A 26,547-nucleotide genomic window follows, 5' to 3' on the forward strand; every position below is an offset into this window, starting at 1 on the left:
TCAATCATAACACCAAACCTGCTAAGCAAATCCATCCCCACTATCACACATACATCCCCTATGGGGATGGGAATCAAATCAATCGGATAAGGCACCCTAGAAATATCCAAAGCACAACCCTAATATACTCTAGATGCAAAAATCCCATGTTCGTTGGCGATAGAAACCCACAGCAGATACTCCAACTTGCTAAGGATCATATCATAATCCTTACTAAAAGACTGGGCTATAAAAGACCGACTCATGCTCGAGTCGAATAACACAAGAGCAATCAAATAATTCACTAACAATGTACCTATTTGAAAAATAAACATAAGCATACCATAAAATAATTGATAGAAAGATAAATAGAGACATACCAGTAACGGCGTATGAAATCGCCTTGGCCTCCTTTGTCGTGAGTTGAAAAGTGCGACCTCGAGCTACCAGGGGCTCCACCCTACTGTAGCTCCCATTAGTGATCCTCAGAGTAGCCGGAGCTAGAGCCTACACCGGTCTATTAGTAAGTAATGGACACTAAGCCTTCATATGGCCTACCTGGTCACATTGATAGCAAATCCTGGTGCTCGGTATTGGAGCTTCTAACGATAGTGCTTGGTGTAATTCCCATCCTTGCCACATTTGTGGTAACCAGATGAAGATTAAAAAACACACTCATGAACCTTGCTGCACTTACCACTATTGTGGCCCCTCTGCCCTCCAAACCTCAAATCTGCAGATTGAATCGCTTCTCCATAGGTTGTGTCTGAACCGGATCCTGTCTTCACTCTCTCACCTGGAGCTCCATCTCAATCTCTTGCCTCCTCACGACCTCCTGTAGCTTCAAAAGTATACCATATCGATGTGTGGATACGAACTGACGGATATCCGTCTTGAGCATGCTCAAATACTGGGTCCACTAAGCTTGCTCAGAAGCAGCAAACTCAGGACAAAACATAGCTCTCTCCGTAAATATCTTGGTGATCTCAGTCACCAACTCAGTGCCCTGTCTCAAATCTAAATACTCTTGAGCTAGCCTCTCCCTCTCCACCAATGGAACATATCTTAATCAGAACATCTTAGAGAACTGCTCCCAACACATACCAACCCTCTGCTCTATAGTTTATGAGCTAGTCACCAACCTCCACCAGTCCTTTGCCCCTGATCGGAGAAGGTTAAGAGCACACTTGACATTCTGGTCATCATGGCAGGAGCATGTAAAGAAACACCCCTCAACATTTGACAGCCACCTCATAGCAATAATCGGATCTTGAACCCCATGAAACACCGGGGGCTTTGTATTGTCAATGTCCCGGTACTAGAAGGCTCTCCTTGCGCCAATCCCTGTAGTAACGATTGTGGTAGTTGTAGGAGTAGCAGCCTCAGAAAGTGTAGTGTATCAGTCATCAAAGAACTCCATCATGGTAGTCTTGATAGACCAAAACAACTCCGGTATCTGACCCCAGACAACAAAAACTACCTCAACATGAATCATCTCCCTAACTTGGTCCTCAGTTAGTCGTGGTCTAACCTGGCCACTCGATCCAGCTCCTGACTCGAATCTCGTCATAACCACCATACTATAAATAAATCAGAAAATATCATATGAGGTGCATTTCATACCACATAAGCTATTCGAAACAAAAAAACCTAGGGGTTGTAACTTCCCTGCTACACGTACAAGTGCTGTGCTTCCAGTAGTACGAGCCCATACTACCTTCCACACCTTCCCGTATTTGTCTAAGAAGATCATCACAACAAACGTAACAACACACACTACAATATGCATACACCCTATTCTCACTTCCTAGAGAAAGGTTATACATTCCTCAACTGGCCGGTTGACCCCACATAACTCATCCATGAAACCTCCACAAACCCTACAATACTTGTGTATGCTAATCATACATAACACTGGATCCTATAGACAATCAAATACCTGGTTCTACCCTAATACCTTCATCAAACAAGAACAATAAATAAGGCTAAACTAAACATTCTCCGACTATAGAATCTTAGTTATAAAGAACATGCATACACTAAGCAATTACATTAATGATGTCAATTCCATACAAGAAAGAAATCCTAGGTTATCATGCATCAACTATCAAGCAATTCTATCATGCAATTCCTGAAGATCCCTAGCCTGTCACTAGCAAGATGTTCTATCATAAACATAATAACAAATAACACCGTGGGTAATTTGGGGTATACATTCTTGCTCCGGCTGGTCCTACTCATCGCATCCTTCCTTGTTTACTTTTGAAAACAATCTTTGAAAATCAGTATAAAACCTTTTGAAGTTCCCTAATTTGAGTCTGGATTCACACACATGCTCATCCAATTTTTTCAAACAAAGGCTCTGATACCAATTTGTAACACTCATAAATCACGATAAATTTAAAAATTTCAAAATCAACCACTCATCTACATCATTTACAAAAATAGTCATTGTTTCAAAAGAATTATTTCAAATCAAAGTTTTCCCCAAGACCCAGATACATAAAACCGGAAGTTGTGTACCATCACGCCTTCGCCTTCCCATGATCCGTAGAAGTACCAGAAACCGTAAACTAAAACTGTAAGCCAAAGCTTAGTGAGTTCCCCCAAAGTACCATCATACAAACATATAACAGGTCCATAACCCCCTAGTTGGATTACCCCTTGTCCACAACCTTTCGGTTGGCTTGCCTCATACATAATGGGTCCAAAACCTCCTATTTGGATTACCCCAGGCCCATAACATTTTGGCTAGAATGCCCTAGCCTATAATGATTCGGTTGGAATGCCCCGGTTTGTAGACTGATAGCACAAAGTAGTACAGTCTCAACATTACCATACAATGTCTACATATACATAACAAATAACATATATCCAACAACAAATAATCATATAAACAGTTAATAGACTAGCAGATAGATCTACAAATCACTACCGTATAGCAACATCCTATATACCAGGATACAAAACTAAACGGCCGAAATTGGTGCTTTCGACCCACAAGAACAGTGAGGAAACTCACCTGAAATATGACGAATAGTTAAACAATACATTGCTCTAAATACCGGCTCTACAGGACACCCATTCAGCAGATAGAGACCAAGTCTAATTTATTGCTCAAGATACCCAAAATACCAACGAGTCAAACTTGGTCAACTCTGATCAAAGTCAAAGTAAAATTAAATAGGTCAAGGAGTCAACTTGATCCGCTCAGCAGAGTACGTGAGGCGTACTCAGCTCCTCTGCTAGGCGTACTCAGGCTTTAACTAGATTCGGGCGCTTGACCAGGTACGCACGACGTACGCTAGGGTACGCACGACGCACTCTCAAAACTTCCTTTCCTTAACAAGAGCTTAATATATTAAGCTCTCACATCCAAATTTCAGATCCACATCGAAAATACCACTAAGAGTGATAAAGTTTCCAACTTTATGACTTTGCATGCCAGGATATCTCCCGAAAAGTCCCGATATTTTGTGCAAATTTTTAATAAAGTCGTAAATTTTATTTTTTGAATAAAAAAGTCCTGACTTTTTCATCTTTTGAATAGAAAAACCCAAGAAACCGGCTAGTTTATTCACTTTAGCCCTTTTTGACCTGTTCAACGGGTCATGAGACCAAATTGTTAATTTTTCGAAAATAACGAGATTTTTTTTGCATATTTCGTCAAAAATTTTATATGATGCATAAACATATATATTTATATATATATATATATATATATATATATATATATATATATATATATATATATATATATATATATATATATATATATATATAAATATCTATATCAATTTTTATGTATTTGTGTATTTTTTTATGTTTTTATATGTATACATTTACATATTTTTATGTTTTTTAAATATATAAACATATTTTTTACTTATTTATATGTATTTTAGACCATTTTACATTTTTTTATGTATTTTTATGTGTAATTTTTTTTATGTATTATGTATTTTTACGTATTTATGTATTTTTAAGCTTTTTATATAGATGTTTATGTATTTTAAATATATCAACGTATTTTTTACGTATTTACATCCATTTTTAAGTATTTTACATATTTTTTATGTATTACGTATTTATGTATTCCTTTAAGTGTTTTATAGACATGTTTTTGTATATTTATGTATTTTAAATGTATAAACGTATTATTTTAAGTATTTATATGTATTTTTTAAACTATTTTACATATTTTTTGTGTTTTTTTTATGTATTATGTATTTAAATGTATTTTTGCGTATTTCTGTATTTGTTTAGTTTTCTTATATAGATGTTTATGTATTTTTATATATATTATGTAACATACACGTTTTAAAATCGTGTTTTGTAATGAATAAAATTGTGAAATATTATGTAAAATTGAGTGTTGAGTTCTAACAGATGGTTTTTACTAGAAATGAAGTAAAACTATGTTTAAAATCACTCAGAAAATATTGAAAGTCTTATAAGATTTCAATTAAAAGCCAAATAGTGAAATTTAGCGAAAATATGAAATTTTAAATAAGTAAAATTTTATTCTTTGATGTTGTAGAGAATCTCGTTAGAAAATTATAGGCGAAAACCTCGTCAAAATCTGAGTTATAACGAAGAAGTTATGACCAACCGAAGATCCGCAACAAAACTGGCATGGCGCCGAATGATGTAAAAAGTGAGTTTTTGATAAACTAATTTTTAGCCTTAGTAATCTAAATGAAATTCGTAGTATTCGTTAAACCTAGAAATTCGATAAAAAAAAAACGCCAAAATCTGACTTCGTATGAGGAAGTTATGATTTTTCGAAGTTTCAACTTAGCAGTAGACAGCTAAAAACTCAAATTTTAGATCGAGCGATATTTACCGATACATCCTAAATGAGAATCGAAGGTCTCGTCATATGTAGTACAACGGTAAAAAGTCTGACGAAAACGGATGTCGGATGAAGAAGTTATGAATCTTTAACGGATTTTCCTGTCCCGGTCTGTTAAAAATAATAATATTAAAATTAAATTCAAAATTAGCCGACAAAGTCTAAACGAAAGTTGTAGAGCATAATTTTAGCTATGCGTGCATATAAAGAACGTCAAAAATGGAGCTCGTATGCGAAAGTTATGGATTTTAGAAGTTCGGGGCACGAAATTCGAAAATTTTCGCATGAATAGTAACCGGCCACGTCACCTCGCACAAAGCAGGTGCGTCACCGGAGACGTGGCCAACACCGAGCTGCCTTGCTGCTTGCTTCCGGAGACCGACGCATGCCGCTCAGCGATTCGACCGAAGTACGAGCCAATAAGCTTTCGACGCGCCTCGTTGTGGTGTCCGAGTCTCGCCCCTCCACGTCGTGCCTACCAGCCTCGCAACCGAACCTCGTATCCGAGCCTCCCGTCTCGTGCCACCTGCTTCGCTCCGCTGCTGCCACCGAGCTTCGCTGCTTAAGCTAGCTCCGAACCTCGGCCCTTTATAAAGAGGACCTACGAGATCTTCCGACTAACTTTGGAAATTTGCCACTTTTAGCCCCTCTTTCCATATTTTCTTCATATTGACTTTCCCCGAAGCCCCGAAAACAATTTTAGCACCCGAAACACGTCCTGAGACCCCCGAGAAGCCCGGAAATTTTATCTTTTCGGTTTTAAATCCATACCTTCGTAGAGCCCAGTTTTCAATCAAGCTCCCGGTTTTCAACATTGAAAGGCATATTTAAAGCCGAAGTGCTGTCCAAATTACTATTTTAACCCTCGGTTAACATAAGGTGAGCTCAATATATAGGAACAATTGTATGTTATGTGTTATATGTGCTATGTGTTTTTCAGTATTATCATTCTGAGTTATTTTCTCGTGTTATTCGCTATGTTTATAGCAATTGTAATACCTTTGACCATGTGATCAGTGAAAAGACTTAGATTCACATTGGTACTGGTACGTAGCCTCTGACCATGTAGAGCATGTCTCCGTAAGAGAATGACTTATATTCTATGGCATTGGCAAATGGTTAGACATGACTATAAGCCTGAAATCTAACAAGATGTTAATCAGAAATTGCATGTCATCTATGCTATTTGGGCCAAAGCTTTATTGATGTATATCAAGAATTGAAAAGAATATCTTTGAATAATGTCTTTGATTGATATGAACGCTTGTCACATGATCTCACATACATTCTTGGTGTTCCTCTTTGCTTTGCCACATTGAAGTGTATATATATATATATATATATATATATATATATATATATATATATATATATATGGCATAACATTATATTGTATCTATTTTTGAACTCACTAAGCGTCACAACTTACCCTATCAATGTTTAATAATTGTACGTGATAAATAAATATTATGTTTACATACTATTGAAAGATGTAGATTAGTTTGTAATAGTACTTTTGTACTACTTTTTAGTTTTGTATAAATTACAATATCCTGGGTAGTTATGTAATATATATAACACTTTGTAATAGAAGGTTTGTATCCAATAGTTTTGTAAATCCTTTATATCAATGTAAAATATTGCTTTTATGAATATGCAAATAGCATGTTTTGGAGTAATGATAATGTGAAATATGAAAGTTTGGGTCTTTCAAAAATACGAAAGTTGGGATCTTTCATATTAAATGTTTAATTGTATTATTTTTACGTGTTTATATATTTTTACGTAAAAATAATACAATTTAACATTTAATGTACATAAAAATACATAAACATTTATGTAAGAAAACTAAAAAAAATACATAAATACACACACACACACACACACACACACATATATATATATATATATATATATATATATATATATATATATATATAAATACATAATACATGAAAAAACACATAAAAATACAAAAAAAAATATGTAAAGTACTTCAAAAATACATATAAATACGTAAAACAATATGTTTATACATTTACAATACATAAATATACAAAAACATCTACATAAAAAACTTTAAAAATATATATAAATACATAATACATAAAAGATATGTAAAATACTTAAAAATAGATATAAATACGTAAAAAATACGTTTATACACTTAAAATACATAAACATCTATATAAAAAGCTTTAAAAATACATAAGTACATAAAAATATATAAAAATACATATAAATATATAATATATAAAAAATAACACATAAAATACATAAAAAAATATGTAAAATGGTTAAAAAATACATATAAATAAGTAAAAAAATACGTTTATACATTTAAAATACATAAAAATACGTAAATATATACTTATAAAAATATAAAAATACAAAAATACGTAAAAATAGATATAGATATGTAAAAAATATGTTTATACATTATATAAAAATTTTGACGAAATCTGCATAAAAGTTCCTTTATTTTCGAAAAATTAACAATTTGGTCTCATGACCTGCTGAACAGGTCAAAAAGGACTAAAGTGAATAAATTAGCCAGTTTCTTGGGCTTTTCTATTCAAAAGATGAAAAAGTCAGGACTTTATTATTCAAAAAATAAAATTTAGGACTACAAGCTAAGCTCAAGATGCACTCTTCTCTTCAAGAACACCAGAAACACAAAGATAAGCTCAAGATGCACTCTTCTCACTTAGGGTTAGCTAGAGGGACGTTTTCTCAGACGGAGGCTGATGAGGGAATGAGAAATAAGGTGATAATGATTCTTATATATGGACCAAACCTCAAAGATTAGGGTTTTAAGGTTTCTAGACGTATGCCCTGTGTATGAGGTGTAATCTTAGCATACTAAGATCCGCCCTAGTACGCCCAACTTACACAACGTACGCCCAGTGTACTAGGCCTTTGGCCAAAATCTCTAAAATGCTAGTATGGGCCATTCTTGTAAACTTTCTCAAGCCCAAGGGTCAAAATAGAATATTTCTTCATACATTGGGTTAAAAGTGAAAATAACTCATCATCGAGATGTTACAGGTTGGGCATCGGTTATTGGGCCAAGTGAGGAAAGGGTAAAACGGACTTTTACTCTGGGAGTTGGACAAACGAATCAGATTCCTAGTTATAGTTTATGGACCAATTATTAATTGGGGTTTTATTTGATTGATTAGCACATGGATTATTCGGATCAACACTCCAAGTGTTTATCTTATATTTAGCGGTTTGAGGTGAGTTTCCTTCATTGTTTCGTTGGGTCGAAAGCACCAATACCGGCCCACTAGATTATGTTTGTAGGATGATGATTGTCTTCATGATAATTACCAGGTATGCATGTATCTACTTGATATCTTTGTGACTCTTATTGTTATGATTATATGTGTTAGTTGTAGGGGTGAAATAGATCCAATACCGATTAAAAGATACCTATCGATTGAAAGATACCGAATAAGGTGAAATAGACCCAATATGTTTTATTATTGTTACGTATGTATGGTGTTGGTTTTTTTTAAGGGGGGGGGGGGATCTCACTAAGCATTGTGCTTATAGTTTTTAGTTTATGTTTCAGGTACTTCCGGCTTGGTCCGACTTGATCGCAACGCATCCACCCATGTTTTCAGCACTTATGATTTTGGGATTTTACTCTCATAACTATTTCCATTACGACATGCTTTAAAAAGGTTGTTAAGGACAAATGGTGTTTTTAGGTGGAATTAGAACTGGAATTTTTACATTATGATTTTTGGGATGTTACACCTAAGTACCGAAATATAGCACCCTAGTTTGAAACTTTTCAATTTTGAACCTCGAACAAGAAACAACATTAGGAACAACATCATGTTTCTCCCTTGGGTGATCGTGTTTTTCCCTCCTTTAGCTCAAAATACCATTCTACTTATTCTCCATGCTTTTGGGATCCCCAAATCGCTTACATGATCGTGTAAATGCATTCCATGATTGTGTAATTGCAATATACAATCGTGTAATGATCTCTAGTACATTTTTAAGCAACCTAATTTACACTACAAACTTCTAGGACCTGTAACTTCTTCCTACAAACTTAGATTTTCAAAAACTTTATATCCACATGACCGTCTCGAAGTGTACTACAATTTTATTATATTAATCCTTCACTAAGGTGTTATAGATTTTTTTTAGTTATTATGCAATAAGTATACGGGTATATAAACTTCAATACAAAAAATTTAATACTTCACAATGAAAGTTCACATCTTAACGCATTACTACTAAATACACCTGAAAGCATGAGGTTTGATATTTTAAGGTTGTTACATGTTTTATTTTGATGCGTTGTGTGATGTACAATGTGGTGCCTTACTATACATTTTTTTTACAAGAATTGCCAAATAGTGCATTGCAAAACTCTAAACAATTATTCTTTATGAGTGTTTTGACTTGTTTCTGTATGTTTTCAACCATAGTCTTACACTTATTGAAATTTCGAAACACTTTATCTGTTGTCTTCAGAAAACACAACTAGACTTTACTTGAATATTCATCAAATAAAAGTCAGAAAATTTCAATCATCGACCATGAAATTTCATTGGAGAAGGACTCTGGAAATGTAAGTGGATATATTCAAGGATTTCCTTTCTTGTGTGTTGACTAGAACTTAACATCACCCTACGTTGATTTTCCTTTGACACAAGCTTCAAAGAATTTGACATTTTGCAATTATTTCTCCACCAAACAGTCCTTATTTACTCAAGATAGTCATACTCGTCTCATTCATGTGCCCAAATCTTTTATGTCATCACTATGTATTGCCATCACGTTGTTTCAAGGATTAGGATACAACCACCTTTTCTCTAATTATACTGCCTTCAAGAAAATAAATTTCATGATGAAACTTTCCCTTTATAACTACAAAAGCACCTTTACATAATTTTACCTAATCGTCTTTACCATAATACTTCAACCCATGTTTGGCCAAAGTGCCAAGAGAAATCAGGTTCTTCCAGTGATCAGGAACATACCTACAAACAAGTTTTATGACTATATTATCGTGCAGTTTGATATGTATTGTGTCACTGTCCTTGATACAACGCATCCTGTCAACACCTATTTTCACCGTGCCATTCCCTTATTTAAAAGGTTTGAACCAATCATGATTATAAATCATATTGTGAGATACACCCACCCGAGTCCAAGATCCAAGCATGAACAATAGCAACACTTCCATTATTGTTTAATTCAACTTTATAACTTCATCTTTTTGTCGTGGACAATCTTGTTTTGCAGTTATAACATTTAATCTTAGCCAAACCTTTTAATTTGAAACCTGAATTTTCCCAGTTTCCACTATCACTCTCTATTATTGTTATTACCCTGCCTGCAAACAAACCTAAACCAACAACATCTTCTTCTTCTTCTTCTTCATAAAACCTTCGTTTTAATTCTTCATAATCGATCTTAACTTTAACACCTCACAAATCCAGGATAATACTATTGATGGTATTATCCTAACATTGTTTATGATACAACCGATTTGTGAGAGAATTATACTAACGTTGTTTATGATACAACCAATTAGTGAGAGAATTATTTTTATACTTTTTGTCGAGTTTCTCTCAAAGCCCATCAATGATCATTTGATGTACAACCTCCCATAACACTTCATCTATGAGACATAGCAAAATCGCGTTGTGCACTTCCGCCAGAATATTCTCCTTTACATCCTCTGCTATCTCCTTCGGTAATTTCACATCTCCTTATAATGTCGTCGCACAACCTTGTTGAACCAGAAAAATCTTCATCTTCATCTCGCACAACGCAAAATCATTTGAACCATCAAACTCCAAATAAAATTTGTAAGACGAAACAATGATTTACACAATAAAGTAAAATAATGTGATAAAACAAAACGAGATTTAATGTGGTTCGGTTGACATAACATATGTCCATGAGCAGTAAACGAAAAACTCTTTCTATTACTTGTCTATTATTAAAGTGATTACAATGAAATCTTAATTATGAATACTTATAACCGTAAACACTAGCAATATATGTTGAACCCATATACAAGTAAGACATTAACAAATGCTTTTGACAATATTTATTATAATAATATGTTTAGTGTAAACAAATTATAATTCTCACGTTAAATGTTTGATTAGTTATACATAAATCAACATCTGTGTTTGATGTAAAGGTGAAATAGTATATGTCATGACAATGCCAATTTTTTTTTTTTTTTTTTTTTTTTTTTTTTTTTCTGTTTAAGGCTGGAGGAGATCTGGACACTATTTTTGTATATTAGAGTGTGTTTGGACTTGGAGATAGATAAAATACCTATTTAAAATCTTTATTGGGAAATTATAAAGAAGGTTCTTGTAAAGATTTTAAGTAGTTTGATTTCCATTTCCATTAAGATGATTGGGTATGTACTTTTGGTTACACTAGGGTTCCTCACAAGTGTCAGTCCCCTTTGTACCCTTTTTCTGATTCCTTTTCTGTGATTGCAGGTCCAATTGCTTGTGTTCATAAGTAATGACTATGGTACAACTGTTTAAGTACATGGTACAAGCAGTCAATGGGCTCCAACTTATGATATGTACTACACTTTCATTTGCCGAGTGGAATCAAATTTTGTTAATAACAGAAACCAAATTGCTACAACTTAATGAGGAAGATGTCTACAGTTTGAACTACCCATTTGTACTACATTTTCACAATATTTAAAGCTTTGGGTAATTCGTTTGATTCCTCATAGACATTGATTCGGTTAAGGTAAAAATATATCCATAAATGCAGTTTAGTCAATAAGTCCTAAACGTAACCTTAGTTCGATTAGCAACAATTTTTGGTTAACGTTCTTTTCTAATCACAAACAGGAGATGTGCTATGATCACCATTTTTTTTTTTTCCATCAATGAAGGTTAATTTTTTATTAGAAACCTCACAATATGTTAATTGTCATCGTATATTGAGTGAGATGACAAACAAGCAACAAACTATGTCGCTAAGTCTTTTTGAATGTTAAAATTAATTCTTTTAAAGACTACATCCGAAGATCTAGGGGATATAACATTACTATGCATGACTTGTTGTACTAAGAAGCTCTACTGCATCCGGTGCGAGGAAACCAAACGTATCGAATGCAAATTGTTTGAACACGTGTTGATTTTCCATGCACGATTTCTCATGTTTGGTGACTTTGCTTGTAGTTGCTTTTAAAGCAGCATGTTCCGCCGTGAAACCACCAGCCCTCAGACCCACGAGGGGATACCCCTGTAAGATCCACACCATTTAAATATTTTAATATATATATATATAATCATGCATGTGCAAACAAGGCTTTCATGATTCGGAATACATGAAAGAAATGACCCCACTATATAATATATTTTTGATTTTCTACATCGTATCACAAATCTTTGTCAATGGTCTCAAACTTCTCTTGCAGTGCACCTTTGGCGAAATTTTATGGGACTATTTGTAATACTAAATGGTATAGAATCATGCCGAATGTAATGAATTTCTCTGTGTATTATTCAGTATCATGAAACCCTTAAATGCCGTGGAACATTAAACCCAAGTCGCGATAAGTATTATTCCAAATTCGTTATATATGTTTTTGATTATTTAACATGTTTGATCAAAATAGTTGTATATCTATGTAGCATGAGGTGACTCTTAGCCTAATAAATCTATTAGGTCTGGGTTCTATGTTGTGGTCCCTTTAGACTTATGTTTTTAACTTTTCTACCTATATGGTATTTTTATTTTATTGTAATTGTACACTTTTATTATTAATAATAAAATCTTAATAGTGTTTTCTCACATATATTATTATTAATTGTATTAATAATTATAATATTTTCTAAACAAAACTGCAAATTTGATCCATGTGGTTTGCAAAAATCTTTGGATGGGGTTAAAAAAGTTTTCAGCTTGCACAAAATATCCAAAATCAAGGTTTTTAGTCCAAAAAAAATTGAAAAAACGATTATACCCTTTTTATTATATTTATTTTATTTTTTACAATTATTATAATACCATTTTAAATTAAAATTAAAAAGAAAAGAAATGTATTATCCTCTCTCTCTCTTTCCTCATTTATCAAATCCGAAAAAAAACCCAAATTTTTGCTACTTGGCTACAAGATTATACAGATTGGTTTGTTAGAATCTCGATGAACGACATGAATGAAGTCATCATAATGTGTAACAGGTTACACTATTAGAATGTTGATCTTAAATGCCCCTACTACTACAAGAAGGTATCTCTTGATTTCAGATTCAACACACATGTTTATAGATTTAGATATTGTTTCAGGTGTTGAGGCTTATAAATAATTGCAGGTTTTACCCCAAAACAAACATCATTGACGAATTATCTGATAACGAAGACACATACGTTGATGCAGGTTCAACACCAACCCTCCCATTTTCTTCTTTCTCGCATTTTCTTGCAAATGAAACCTCTCGTATATAAATCCTGCAAATCAAACATCTCACAAATGAAACCCGCTAATGGAGGTGTTGGTTCTAGGAGTCAAGACATCTGATGAAATTGCTCACCCACCCACTTCATCTTCTCCGCCCTTGGTTTAAATATTCTTTTGGGTTTTTGGTTTACATCATCTCATCTTCTGGGTTTTTGATTTTCACTAAGAAGGGTAAGATCAACAAGAAAAAAACCATTTAATCGCAGGAATGGAGATAAAATCAGGGGTGTCACAAGTTTTAGCTTGTCAGTGACAGAGGCTTAAATTCGTCGGAGACACCGTATCACGTTTTTCTGATGAGGCACAAGATAGATATGAGGTAGGTAGGTTTAATCGATCCACTCGGGGGCAAGGGTGTTTGATTAACATGGGAATAAGAAGATGGTTGGGAAATGGGCAATTCTTATTCCATTTTTGACATGGATTTGCTTACTAATCTGCTTTTTTTTTTCCATTGATTACAAGTGAAAGTAAAAAGCGTGGAAGGAGAGAGAGAGAGAGAGAGAGAAAGAAAGAGAGAGAGAGAGAGAGAGGATAACTGTTTTCTTTTCTTTTTATTTTTAAATTAAAATAGTATTTGAAAAATTGAAAAAAAAATATAAAAAGAAAGTAAAAGGGTATAATCATATTTTCAAGTTTTTTTGGACCAAAAACTCAGAAAAACCTTGATTTTGGACCTTCTGTGCAAGCTGGAAACATTTTGGACTCCATCCAAAGATTTTTGCAAACCACAAGGACCAAATTTGCAGTTTTGTCTATTTTCTACCTATATCGTATTTTTATTTTTATCGTAATCGTACACTTTTATTATTAATAATGAAATCCTAATAATGTTTTGTAAGATATATTCGATCCCTTGTTTATGATTGTTGGGTGACTTGTACATGAAGAAGTGACATTCCGCTGATCGATTTTGGCAATTTTGTGTATGATTTTTTGATCTGTTTCTGTATTTGGTTGGTTTGATTTGTTTGCATTGTTTGGTTTTTTTTCTTTTTTTGAGGGATTTGATTATTGCTGGTATTTGTTTGATTTTTCGTTTTTTGTTGTTTTTCGTGCCACAATTTTTGGGTTCTTCGCCTCGCGATTTGAGTGCCACTGCCTCGAAAATAACATTTTTCCGTCGATATCTCGCCGCAATTTTATACCCAAGTTGTGATTTTTGTTCAGGGTACAAATTTTAATAAAAATTACTGCTTCTTGTTGTCAACATGGCTTCAAAAGACGCTTCTCTTCCATCCATTAATATCCAACTTAATGACAAGCACTATCCCTACTGGAGTTTTGTTATGAAGAATTTTTTACGAGGGAATAACATGTGGGGAATTGTGGTAGGTACACGAAGTAAACCAACCTGAAGAATGCTGCAAATTATACAACCTTATTGGAATCATGAGAGACTGATAACTCCAAGATTATCCTTTGGATTAGCAATATTGTAAGACAAAATTGCAAGAATGGTCCCTGTGGTTAGGTCGAAATTGCCACTTTGGGCCAAACAGGTTTGGACTAGTACTCACCGTCCAAAGATTTTCATTTTCTTGCCACTTTGGTCCAATTTACTTTAAATTTTTTAATAATGACCATTTTGCCCTTTCTTTTTATTTTTTCAGTTTTTTTATTATTTATTCAAATACTTTTATTAAAAGAAAAAGAAAAAAGAAAATACATTTCTCTCTCTCTCTCTCTCTCTCTCTCTCTCTCCCCTTATGGTAGACCACCACCATCATTGCTAAATCTATCCAACACTTCGTCTGCTTCACACATCTTCATCCTCTATGAAGATCTCATCTAGATCATTCCTCAATCCAGCCAGGGCTGGGGCTTCTCGTGACTCACCACCGCTTTTCCTCTCAAACTCGCACAACCATAGGCTCAGAAATAGTCGTAGCATCAAAGGCGGCGCGTCTCCCGCAATGTTCCCTACCATCGGTAAAAAAAGAGGAAGCAGTTTCGAAAACCCTGAACCATCTTCCCCTAAAGTTACCTGCATTTGTATGGTTAAGATGAAGAGCAAGAAGAAGCACACAAAAAATCTGAGTTTATCAAGACGATAGAGCGCCGACGAAGTTAGTTTCAGGAGATTCGAGCATTCCGGTAATGGGTTCGGTGGTCAAAGTCAAAATCTTGGTTCTAATCAAGAGTGTTTACCATTGCAGAGGAATAATCAGAGATGGGTTCATTTACCATTTACGATTTGTGAAGGTTTAAGAGCGTTTGGGTCTGAGGTAAGTTGTTTGTTTCCTTACCGGTCTTCGTGTTCTTCAATGACGGTGATAGAGAAAGAGGAAAAAATGGTTGGGGAAAATAGACATGGGTCTTGTGGTGCGGTGTTTGCACGGTATTGCAGGGAGGTGATGGAAGTGGAAGAGATGCCAATGGTGGTGAGAGAGTGGTTGAGTTAATCGCCGGAAACGATCATGATGAGAATGAGGAAATTGATGAGATGGGTATTATGAATTGAATAAGACATGTATTTCAAGACTTGGAGATTGTAAACGACCTCGTCTTTGGGACAATCGATTAAGCTAGGGTGAGCACTTATGTACCACCTAAAAATGCTTTGTTATTGATGAGGTGTAGATATGATCCTATGAAGATGGAAGCTCTCACGAATCGATTCTGGGAACCAAATATGGAGAAAAACAATGTGGAAGATGAAGATGAAGGTGAAGAATCTTGTAAAAATGAAGAGAAAATTGAAGAGAGCGTAATTCCTGAAAATCTTCAGCAGAGAGAGAGAAAGAGAGAGAGAGGGGGAGAGAAATGTATTTTCTTTTTTCTTTTTCTTCTAATAAAAGTATTTGAATAAATAATAAAAAAACTGAAAAAAATAAAAAAGAAAGGGCAAAATGGTCATTATCAAAAAATTTAAAGTAAATTGGACCAAAGTGGCAAGAAAATGAAAATCTTTGGACCATGAGTGCTAGTTCAAACCTGTTTGGTCCAAAGTGGCAATTTCGACCTAACCACGGGGACCATTCTTGCAATTTTGTCATATTTTAATTCAGTTTATTAATATACAGTTGGCAAAGTATGACATTGCAAAGGAAGTTTGGGATCACTTCACTAGACTGTACACACAATTTAATTTTGCAAAACAATATCAGTTAGAGTTTAATATTTGAGCACTCCAATTAAATAGTGTGAGTATTGAAGAGTTTATGCTTATATGTCTGTTTTGTGGGATGAGTTGGCTCTTACTGTATCGGATGACCTGAAGGCCTTCGACCCTTACATTTCTAGAATGGATAAGCATCATTTGGTTCAACTTTTTGATGGCTTTACGTTTTGATTTTGAAGGCCTACATGGATCCATCTTGAATGCACACCTTTACCCACTGTTGATTCGGTTCTTCATGAGCTGATTGTTGAGGAAACTCATATCAAGTCACATGCTAAAAAAGGGTCTAAGTCTGCTACTACTCTAATTGTCTTTGTTATTCCTCAACGTCATTAGAACTCTAATCCAAATCCCAATGCCCTTTGCTATTGAGCAAAGGAAATCAACAACAACAAAATCGACCTTCTGAATAGTTTTCGCCATGCCCCTCTTTTCCATCTTTTTGTCTACCACAGTTCACTATAGTTATTACACCTTTAGTATAGGTTGCAACAACAGTTACACTACCATCAACTTTGGATCCTCAAGTTGTTGAAAAGTTCAGACATTTCCTTGCATCCAATCCTACAACCATGACATCATCCACATCTCACTCAAGTTTGTCATCATCAAGTACTTAAAGTATTCCTTCATACTTGTGGATATTGGATTCGTGTGCATCTCATCACATGTCACTATATTTACCATCCTTTATTTTTTTTTTCTAGTTTGCCTATTTTTGTTATGCCTGCTAGTGCTACACCTATTCCAATAGAAGGTGTTGGTTCTGTTGTTACTCCTCATATTTCCTTTACCGATGTCTATTATATTCCTACACTTTCTTTGAATCTTGCATAGGTCAATCAACTATGTAAGTTTGGTTGTTGGGTCTTCTTCTCTGATTCTCTATGTTGTTTACACGATCGACAATCTTAGAGGGTGATTGGGATCGATCGAAGACTTTGGGATTTTTATGTTTTAGATCATATATAAGTGTCTGATGTTGCTGCCTCTAGTGTCGATTTGTCATTAAATCATCTTAAGATTTTATCTTTGGCATTCTCTTTTATGTCATGTGTTTGCATATCGTTTACAAATTTTGACTTCTACTAGTGTTAGGTCTTTTGAACAATCATGGTATTTCTAATTGTTTTGGTTGTAAAATGGAAAAAAAAAATTGCACTTTCGTTTAATGAAAGTTCCACTACTTTTGTTGCTACTTTTGATCTTGTACATTATGATGTGTCGGGTGTTAGAATAAATCAAGAGTTGATCGAAAGATTTTAAACAGAAAAGTAAATCAAATAAGAATGCGATAATCAAACTGGTGCCGAGTGATTAATAATAAGTGTCTTAGAAGAGATCGATGAAGAACTTCTACTGTAAAGACACGATAGGGAATCACAAGATGATTAACCCTAATATTACACATGCATGCATTATTTAAAGCTAAACCCTAGCTACATAAGGGATGGACAAGCCCAGTCCGTAAAAGGATTACTACATACATAATACAATTTTACACAATCTATTTAAACAACCCAACAATCCCCCCTTTGCATCAAATAAGGAAGGCAGATTCTTCAACTTTGTTGTTGCTTTTGAACTTTAAAAAGTTTTGGCATTATGCTCAGCAGAGTCTTGCGAACCAGGACGTACCAATTGATCATATCATAAAATCATTTTTTGTCTGTGGCACTTTTTGATTTGCTCTGACTCACAAACTCCATAATATATTCCAAACATGAGGAGGAGTATAAATGCTTGTCTAGTAAAAAGAAAGAAACTCTGAAAGTTCGCATAAGGTTTTTCTTGTATCTGAAAATCAACACTCCAATCATTCTTTCGTATCCTACCCAACTTCATCGTGTCAAGATCCTTATGAGAATCCTTGGGAAGCACTGTAGGTTTCTTATTAAGGACAATTGTAATCTACACATCCATCTTCTCAACCTTTTGGATGTAACAGACCACCATTCGTTTATGATGTGCAATAATGGGCTCGAACTTCTATTCATCTTTTAGTAGTAGAAGCAACAGATAAATCCAATCGAATGGGTTGATGTAGGTCAAATTAGCGAGAGTAAATTCAAACATTGAACTTGTAGCTCCACGAGCAGCCTTAAAACGAGTATTGATGAAGCTCTCAGTTTCAATTGGTCCGAACACCTTGACACTAGTGATCTTCTTTGAGCTCCACGTTATGTGTTGAGGCTTCATGTGCTTTAGATAAAACGAAAATAACACATGATCAACACCTATGTCAGAGAGAGAAACACTCACAATCTTGTGAAAACTCCAAAACTGAAAGGCCTTCGGTGTGATTGGCAGATCAAGTTGTGAATTTGGAGAGTTCTCCAATTCAAAAGTCGCAACCATCTCTAAATAATACTCGTTTGGATTATCAATGGCTTCATTTAGGATTCATTCTAATGTCCATAAAGGAAAAAGAGTTCTCTAAGTTTTTAAGGTATCCTCAGCTTCACGTGCGGCCTTTTCTTTTGATTCACCCTCTTTAGCGACTCACAAGTTTTCATCAAGTTCAACATCGCGAGCTTTACGCTTTAACTTATCAGTTTCATCTTCTACTTCCTCACCATCATCATCATTATCAATCTCCTCTTTCCCTTTTGATTCCGAAGCTAGATTATCCTTCGGATCATCAGTCTTGGGTTTTTGTTCATGTTCATCTTCAGCTCCTTTACCAGCACCAGAAGATCTTGCTGATTCTCCCCCTTGTTTTGGAATAGAAGATTCTTAAAGACCTTGAATTCTGTCTAGTATTGAGAAGATAGGATTCAATTTCTCTACCAGATGATGACGAACATAGACTGTGAGGAGAGGATCACAAGTCTCGATTAAGTTGTGCATATTAGCGCTCACATCAGCAACACAACATTTGATAATAGCTGTTTTAGATTTAAGTTCGGCAATCTAGGAATTCGCATGTGAAAGATTCACCGAGAGAACCTTCACCTTCTCAATTTTAACAGCGAGCTCATCCATTATCTTGTTCTCAAGAGCCAAATCATACTGAAGTTTTTCAATTTTAGAGGATATGGATGTTTGGAACTCAGAGTTGTTAGTTTGGATCTCAGAGTGAATCTTCGTAAGAGCTACCTTTTTAGATTGGATAGTGGAAACATAGTTGTTGATGGTTGTGTTCGTAGAGGCAGTGTTGCATTCAGATGATGTGCAGAAGTCCACCATAAAGTTTTTAATGTCAGAAAGTAGTTTATCGACTTTTCCGGTCGTATCCTTGCAAGTCTTTTCGGAATCAGCAACTGCTTTGTTTGTGAGGGTGAGATTTGCAGCATGCTCCTTCGTAAGTGTTTCAAGAAAGGATTTGATAGAAGCCTGGGAGTATTTATTGTTGGATGAGGCTTTGTTGGACTCAAGTAAATAGTCTAACTTGGAATTTCGAGTCTTGAACTGCTTTGTTGTCATCGGAGCATGGTCCTTTTGGGTTGCCTTTACCGGAACAATTTGACAGGATGGATAATTGAGAAAGAGGTTATGTGTGATTTATGAACATATTATGTGAATAATATGTTAATTGAGAAATCATATTATTTAATTAGTATTGATCAATAGTTAATTTGAAATTAATTTAGTGATCAAAAGAGACTGATTAAATTAACAGGGACTAATTAGGTAAATCAGTAATATTTATAGTTTGGGCTAATGATCCATGTTGATTAGGGATGGGCTAAATCTATTAGAGAGTCCATGAAGAGTTAGTCCAAAGGGGCTATCATATGGATCATTGGAATACCCAAGGTTTTAGGGTTTTATGTATGAAACCCTAAGGATTCCACACTATAAATTGAACCTCTATAAAACATTTTTTTGGTATGCAATTAGGCCTTGTAATCCCTTGTTTGATACATGTGGTGGTGGTTCACATATTGTCTAGTACAAAGTAGTAAATTATGGCATATTGACATCAAGCCTCCATTTGAATTATTTGCTTTTTTTTGTTGATGCAAGACTCCTTGTGTTACAGGGATTTCACTTTATGAGTTGAACACCTAGTTTTAGGGTTTATGTGTGTAACACCTAGTTTTAGGATGTTTCTAATATCGGGATAGCGGACCGTAAATGGATCGAGTAAGGGTTAAAAAGCCCGATTATGGCTTTATCTTGACATATGTTAAGTCAAAATTAATTAGACAAGGTTGTGGGGCTCGTCAATAGCTTTCCGTGCATATAAAGAACACCAAAAATGGAGTTGAAATGAAGAAGTTATGGTTGTTTGAAGTAGGAGTGGATTTGGGTGGAAAACCCATCGCCATGAGGTGAGGAGGTGTTCTTGGTGCCTTGAAGAAGAAAAAGAAGAAGGTGTTCTTGGTGCATAGATCCAACACGCAAGTTCCTTCACCACCTTGGAGCACATATTCTAGACTCTTGTAAGTCCCTAAGTTCCAACCTTTATGGGTTATGCTTCTAGATCTAGGCTTTTGTGCACTTTCTTCATGCTTGGGAGAGTTTTAGTGGATGGATTCCATAAATTTGGCGACTTTATAGATCCTTGAGGTCCCTTTGAGGTTTAGTGCTTTGGATCTAAGATTTGGTTGGGTTTTGGCTCATGCATGAGATTTTTTATCTTATTGCCGCCATTGTTACGACTTATCGTGGGAAAGACATGCATGTCTATAAAGAAACAATTTTTATGACTCTTTGGGTATAAGAAAGCCTTCTGGATGTGATGAGTGTGTGGCTAAATGGATTAGGGGGTTAGTCCATTACTCCGTTCAAGATCAATTCCTACGACGTGACTATATGCTCTCCACATCATGACATATAAGGTTCTCACGACTGTTTTGTCGGGAGATTGTCACGTCGTAGCAAATGATAGGCTACGATGTGGTGGCCAACAAAGTTGTATTTTGGGCTATTGACTTTGACTTTGACCATTGACTTTTTGATCAGTTTGACTTTTGGTTTAACCTTGGTAAAATTGAGTGTTTAGCTAAGATCTAGTCTCAGTTTGGAACTACGTAGCTTGTGATAGTTGTTCTGATTGTTGAGGTTTGCTATTAAGGTTATGTTAGGTAGCTCATGTGAGTTTTCTCGCTATACTTTGTACTGCAGTATGTATCATTATGTGTAGATTGTTGGAATGCTGTAGTGATCTATTTGATTGTCAAATCTATTATAATTACCTGTGCAGTTGGTTAGTATTTGTTTGTTTGTTTATGTGCATATGTCGATATAGTATGGTTGGGTTGAGGCGATACTTCTTTGTGTTGTAGGCTAACATATCCAGGAACGGTCTAACTACATGCTATAGGCTCAGGAGCGGTCCAACTATATGTTGTAGGCTCATGAGGTGATCCAGCCCTGTGATGTAGGTCTAGCGTGCATGCATTGTATGTGTATTGTTGTGTGGGGTATTTTGGGGGATTTCACTAAGCTTTGGGTTACAGTTGTGAATTTAAATGTTTTCATGTACTTTTAGATGATCGGAGCAAGATGAAAACGTGATCGTACACATCCTCCTGCTAATATATGTTTTGAGAGATGATAATGATACTATGATTTTATGGTTCTGTCTTGGAAACAATGTTTGATTATTCTATGGATTTTTTGAAAATGTATTTTTAAAATGAAAAATATTACTGTGGTTTTTGGGATGTTACAATGTGATTATAAGTCTTCCATTTAGCGAATCTATAAAGCCCTCTTTGTGAGAACTCCTTAGAGTGTGTTGAATGTGAATAGTTTAGACAATGTTATTGATTTGTTAAGATATGGTTTGGAGTATATCCTTATTTGTTAGAAATATAGTTTTTTGAACAATTGAATATTATTAACTATCATAAGGTAGAAAGTGAAGTTGAAGTGTGATTTCATGATCTGATCTTTACTTGAGAATTAGCTTAATCCTCTAAAATTGTTCATCGGTGAGATTGAAGTTTCAATTTCCTCCTTTAAAGATACTTAAGCCTCTAACACTCAATAGACCTTTAATGACAAAAAATCTAGTACCTAGAGTTCGGGATAAAAAAGATTCATGATTCAGAATATTTCAACATTTGTTTCTCATTACAATATCAAACTCCAACACCTATTAGTGCTTGTTTCATTATTTTGAGCGTTTTCATGATATTAATATCCATCATTTCCATGCATGTAAGGGGAGATTGTTAGAACAAAAAAATCATCTATAATGATGAGATGATAATAGGCTTGAAATATTCGTTTTATATTTAACATAAATTCTATCCACTAGTATATATATAATGTGTTAGAGATATTCTTATGTGTGTGTACTAATAATGTAGACATAGAGAGAAAGTGTGACTGTGATATTATCATTGTTCATCAAATATTATCTTGATTGTTCATTATGGTTCTTATTTCTACATTGTTGATCGATTCATGGGATTTAACAAGAAGAATATCATCAATGCCTCAACATAGCATTTGTTGTTCTTGAATAACTCTTAGGTTAACGTGGGACAAGATGTTCCTGAAAAAGGGTCGAGTGGAAGACGGTGGGTTTTTAGCGGAAAAAGGGTCATGGTGTCGATATTTGATATTTTCATAATCTAAAAGTTAGATAAGTGTACTCTAGGCTTTCAAATGGGCCACTCAACAATTTACTAAAACAACAAATCAAAACAAAAAAAATGGATTGAAAGTTGAAACTGCATTCATTTTACCAACCCTATGAACCAATTCTGTAATTATATGTAAAATAGAGAAATATTTGGATACAACTTGTAAGAGTTTAACAATCATTTATCAGTTTTGTTTTTTATTTGCATGCATACATATACTTCCAACACATAACAACATAACATGCATTGATCATTTGATTGGTCCCCTCCTGTCTCAGAAAACCATTTTCAACAACTTTTAATCTCTTTCAAGCCCCCAAACACTCACATCACCATCTTTCTTTCTTCATAAATCATAATCCAAATCAATGGAACCTCATAATTACTCTCTTTTTCCCTGGGTTATAATAGAGCATCACAAGTCACAACGCATCCAAAAAGGTCCCAATCCTCCTCTCTTTAAAGCCAAACACACCCACCCTATATAGACACCTACATTTCTCTCACAATCCATACATTTATGGATCATCGATAACTGTGCGTTATTAGCTTTTTAGCTGTTCGATTTGTGTACAATTGCTTCTGCAACTCTACGATTAACTCGTCTATTACTTTCTACCTTAGCATTGCTATAAAACATCATGGAAATGAGCGCTCTCTGTTACATGCTTCTTTATGTGTTCTTCGCTACTTTTTCCCAATTTGCTCTATATTAATTCCTATTTTGGACTTTTACTCGTTGAAAACTAACCGGATTTCTTTAAATATATACGAATTAGAGGTAAATCACTAAATCCCATCTGGGTTTTCCTGATTTTCGTTTTCAATTCACCTTTCATTATATCATCATCATCATCCTCACATGCCTCTGTCCCTTGTAACTTTCAAGTCGACATCAATTTGAGATTTAAAAATGGGTTCCTGAAAAACACCCCCATGTTCTTCACATTCAACATCTTTCCGTGAGAGTAAAAAAGAAAAAAGCGTGATGGATTTGAGATTTAGAAACGATGGGTTTCTTTTTGTTGTCATGTTAATGATGCTTGGTTTGAACGGAATGTGCATTGATGAAGATGTTGTAGGAGCTCCAATGGCGAAAACAGAGCAAGAAGCTCTGTACATTGCTGTTCAAGGATTTGTGGGAAAATGGTGGAATGGCTCAGATCTTTATCCTGATCCTTGTGGTTGGACTCCCATTCAGGTAGACTTTTTCTTCCTTTTGCAGTTCCATTATCATGTTAATTTGTCATATTGAATCCACTGTTATGTGTTACAAAATAGTGTAATACTTTTCTCACTAGTCAAAATCATAAATAAGAACACAAGGAAGTTGACAAAAGTTGGAATCATACTAAATTTGCATATTATAATCTCAGTATGAGTCAGTAACGTTCGAAATTGCATGAACTGAAGAAAATCAAGTTCTCAAAAGTTTTGTTATGATTTTGATGATAAAATAATGGTGTCTTAATTTCTACAGGGTGTTTCATGTGATGTTATCGATGGATTATGGTATGTAACAGACCTAAGCATTGGTCAAGTTCATGATAACTCTCTTCCATGTGCTCAAAATCTCGAATTTAAACCCGATTTATTTCAACTTCAACACTTGAAATCACTCTCGTTCTTCAACTGTATCATCTCACTTCCTCAAGGTCCGATTACATTTCAGAAAGCTCAATGGGATGCGCTTTCAAACACCTTAGAATCCATGGAGTTCCGGGGGAATCCTGGTTTGAGAGGCGAAATCCCAACCACCTTAGGCAACCTCAAGAAACTCGAATCACTTGTACTGATCGGAAACGGATTATCCGGCGGATTACCGGAGAGCATTGGCGAGTTGACTCAGTTGAAGAGGTTGGTTTTGTCTGGTAATTCGTTTTCAGGGAAAATCCCAGATGGGTATGGAAATTTGAGTGAATTATTGATCATGGATTTGAGTAGAAACTCATTGTCTGGGAGTTTACCTTTGACTTTCGGTGGGTTGACTTCGATCTTGAAGTTTGACTTTAGTAAGAACAAATTAGAAGGCGAAATCCCATATCAAATCAGTAATCTCAAGAACTTAACTCTTTTCGATCTTAGCAACAACAACATCTCCGGCGAACTGAATTTCGCAAATCAAGAAATGAGTTCATTACAGGAGTTGATTTTAGCAAGCAACTCCATAACCGGTGATCTTAAGAACGTCAACTGGAAAAACCTTCAAGAGCTCATGGTTTTGGATCTGTCGGACATGAAGCTAACCGGCGGGATCCCGGAGTCATTTTCAACCATGAAAAACCTAAGATTTCTCGGTTTAAACGACAACAATCTCTCGGGAAATCTCTCACCGAAACTAGCGGAGTTGAAGAATCTAACCGCACTTTACGTCAACGGAAACAACCTCGCCGGAGACCTGAAATTCCCGGTAGAGTTCTACCGGAAAATGGGTCGGCGATTTGGGGCGTGGAATAACTCAAAACTGTGTTTTCCGGTGGGTAGGATAGCTGCCGGAGTTCGTCCGTTTGGTGTAAAGGTATGCCAGTGACAGTGATAATCATTAACTGATTAACAAAAACAATACTCGATGACTCCATGTAACACGTGTGTAATGAAAAACTAAAAGGATTCGTGTTTTTGATTCGATTACATTTTATTTTGAGTCGTTGGGATTGTTTGTGTGAATGGTGTAATAAATGCGATGAAAAAGGGGTTTGAGGGACTGAAAGCTGCATGTTCATGCATGTGGCTATGGAATATGGCTGACGCTGGTCTGGTCCTGGTCCTTAGTCCTTGCAATGGACCATTCATTCGGTTAGGTTTGCAGACAACGACTGTACATACGGTGTGGACCTTGTGGGTGGGTGGGGGACTTAGGGCTATTGGCTATATATTATGAGTATATGGCTATTTGACATTTCTTTTGATGAGAAAATATCAAATGGCTTGGTTTTTTTTTTTTAAACTCCTTTATGTTTAAGAAAGTTATACTAGTATTATGATAATAAATCGGGTTATAAAAAAAATGACAATGAAGTAGTTAATAAATTGGGTTTTTTTTTTTCTTCATAAATGATGATTAGCGATTGCTAATTTTGGATTAATTTTATGTCACATTAAAAATAATTTTTATGACAAAAAAAGAAAAAAAAAAAGCATTTCAGAATGAGATGGTGTTTGTTTTTGAAAAAGGTAAATGTTTTCGGTTTTCTTTTATGTTAACCGAATAAAATATTGACCAAAAAGTTTTTTTTATATGTTTTAGGGGTCTTTTGATATTTTGATAATTGCTGATATTTTGATAGTTGCTGATTGAGTTAGAGTTAACTGATTTAAAAGCTGATTGAGTTAGAAATGTTGATTGAGTCCATATATTACTGAGTTTATGTTGTTTGATTATTTCTTTAGTTGATTGTGTTGAATGATAAAATTGATAATATTATCCTTGTGTTGGATAAAATAATTATAAAAATACAAACTATGATATAAAATCAAAATTAATCATATATCATTTAAAATCCAAATACAAAGTGTAATATAGAATCCAAATATTGATTATCATACATAATAAAAAAGTACATAA

The 26,547-nt window shown here is 34.8% G+C and overlaps 1 protein-coding gene across 1 annotated transcript; it reads left to right on the plus strand.

Moving 5' to 3' along the window:
- The first annotated feature begins 23,341 nt into the window (after positions 1–23,341).
- LOC145041385 (uncharacterized) lies at positions 23,342–25,626 on the plus strand. Its single transcript, XM_078989416.1, has 2 exons — positions 23,342–24,183; positions 24,463–25,626. Exons 1-2 carry the CDS (start codon positions 23,971–23,973, stop codon positions 25,510–25,512), a joined length of 1,263 nt encoding a protein of 420 aa, XP_078845542.1. The 5' UTR covers positions 23,342–23,970; the 3' UTR covers positions 25,513–25,626.
- The last annotated feature ends 921 nt before the right edge of the window (positions 25,627–26,547 follow it).

Source organism: Lactuca saligna, chromosome 4 (assembly GCF_052625555.1).
Source record: "Lactuca saligna cultivar CGN05327 chromosome 4, ASM5262555v1, whole genome shotgun sequence".
NCBI classification, from domain to species: domain Eukaryota; kingdom Viridiplantae; phylum Streptophyta; class Magnoliopsida; order Asterales; family Asteraceae; genus Lactuca; species Lactuca saligna.

Excerpts from the sequence above, each read along its gene's own strand:
- LOC145041385 (XM_078989416.1), top strand. The coding sequence starts at position 23,971 with ATGGATTTGAGATTTAGAAACGATGGGTTTCTTTTTGTTGTCATGTTA. Across the intron at positions 24,184-24,462 it reads GTGGTTGGACTCCCATTCAG|GGTGTTTCATGTGATGTTAT; the intron begins GTAGACTTTTTC and ends TAATTTCTACAG.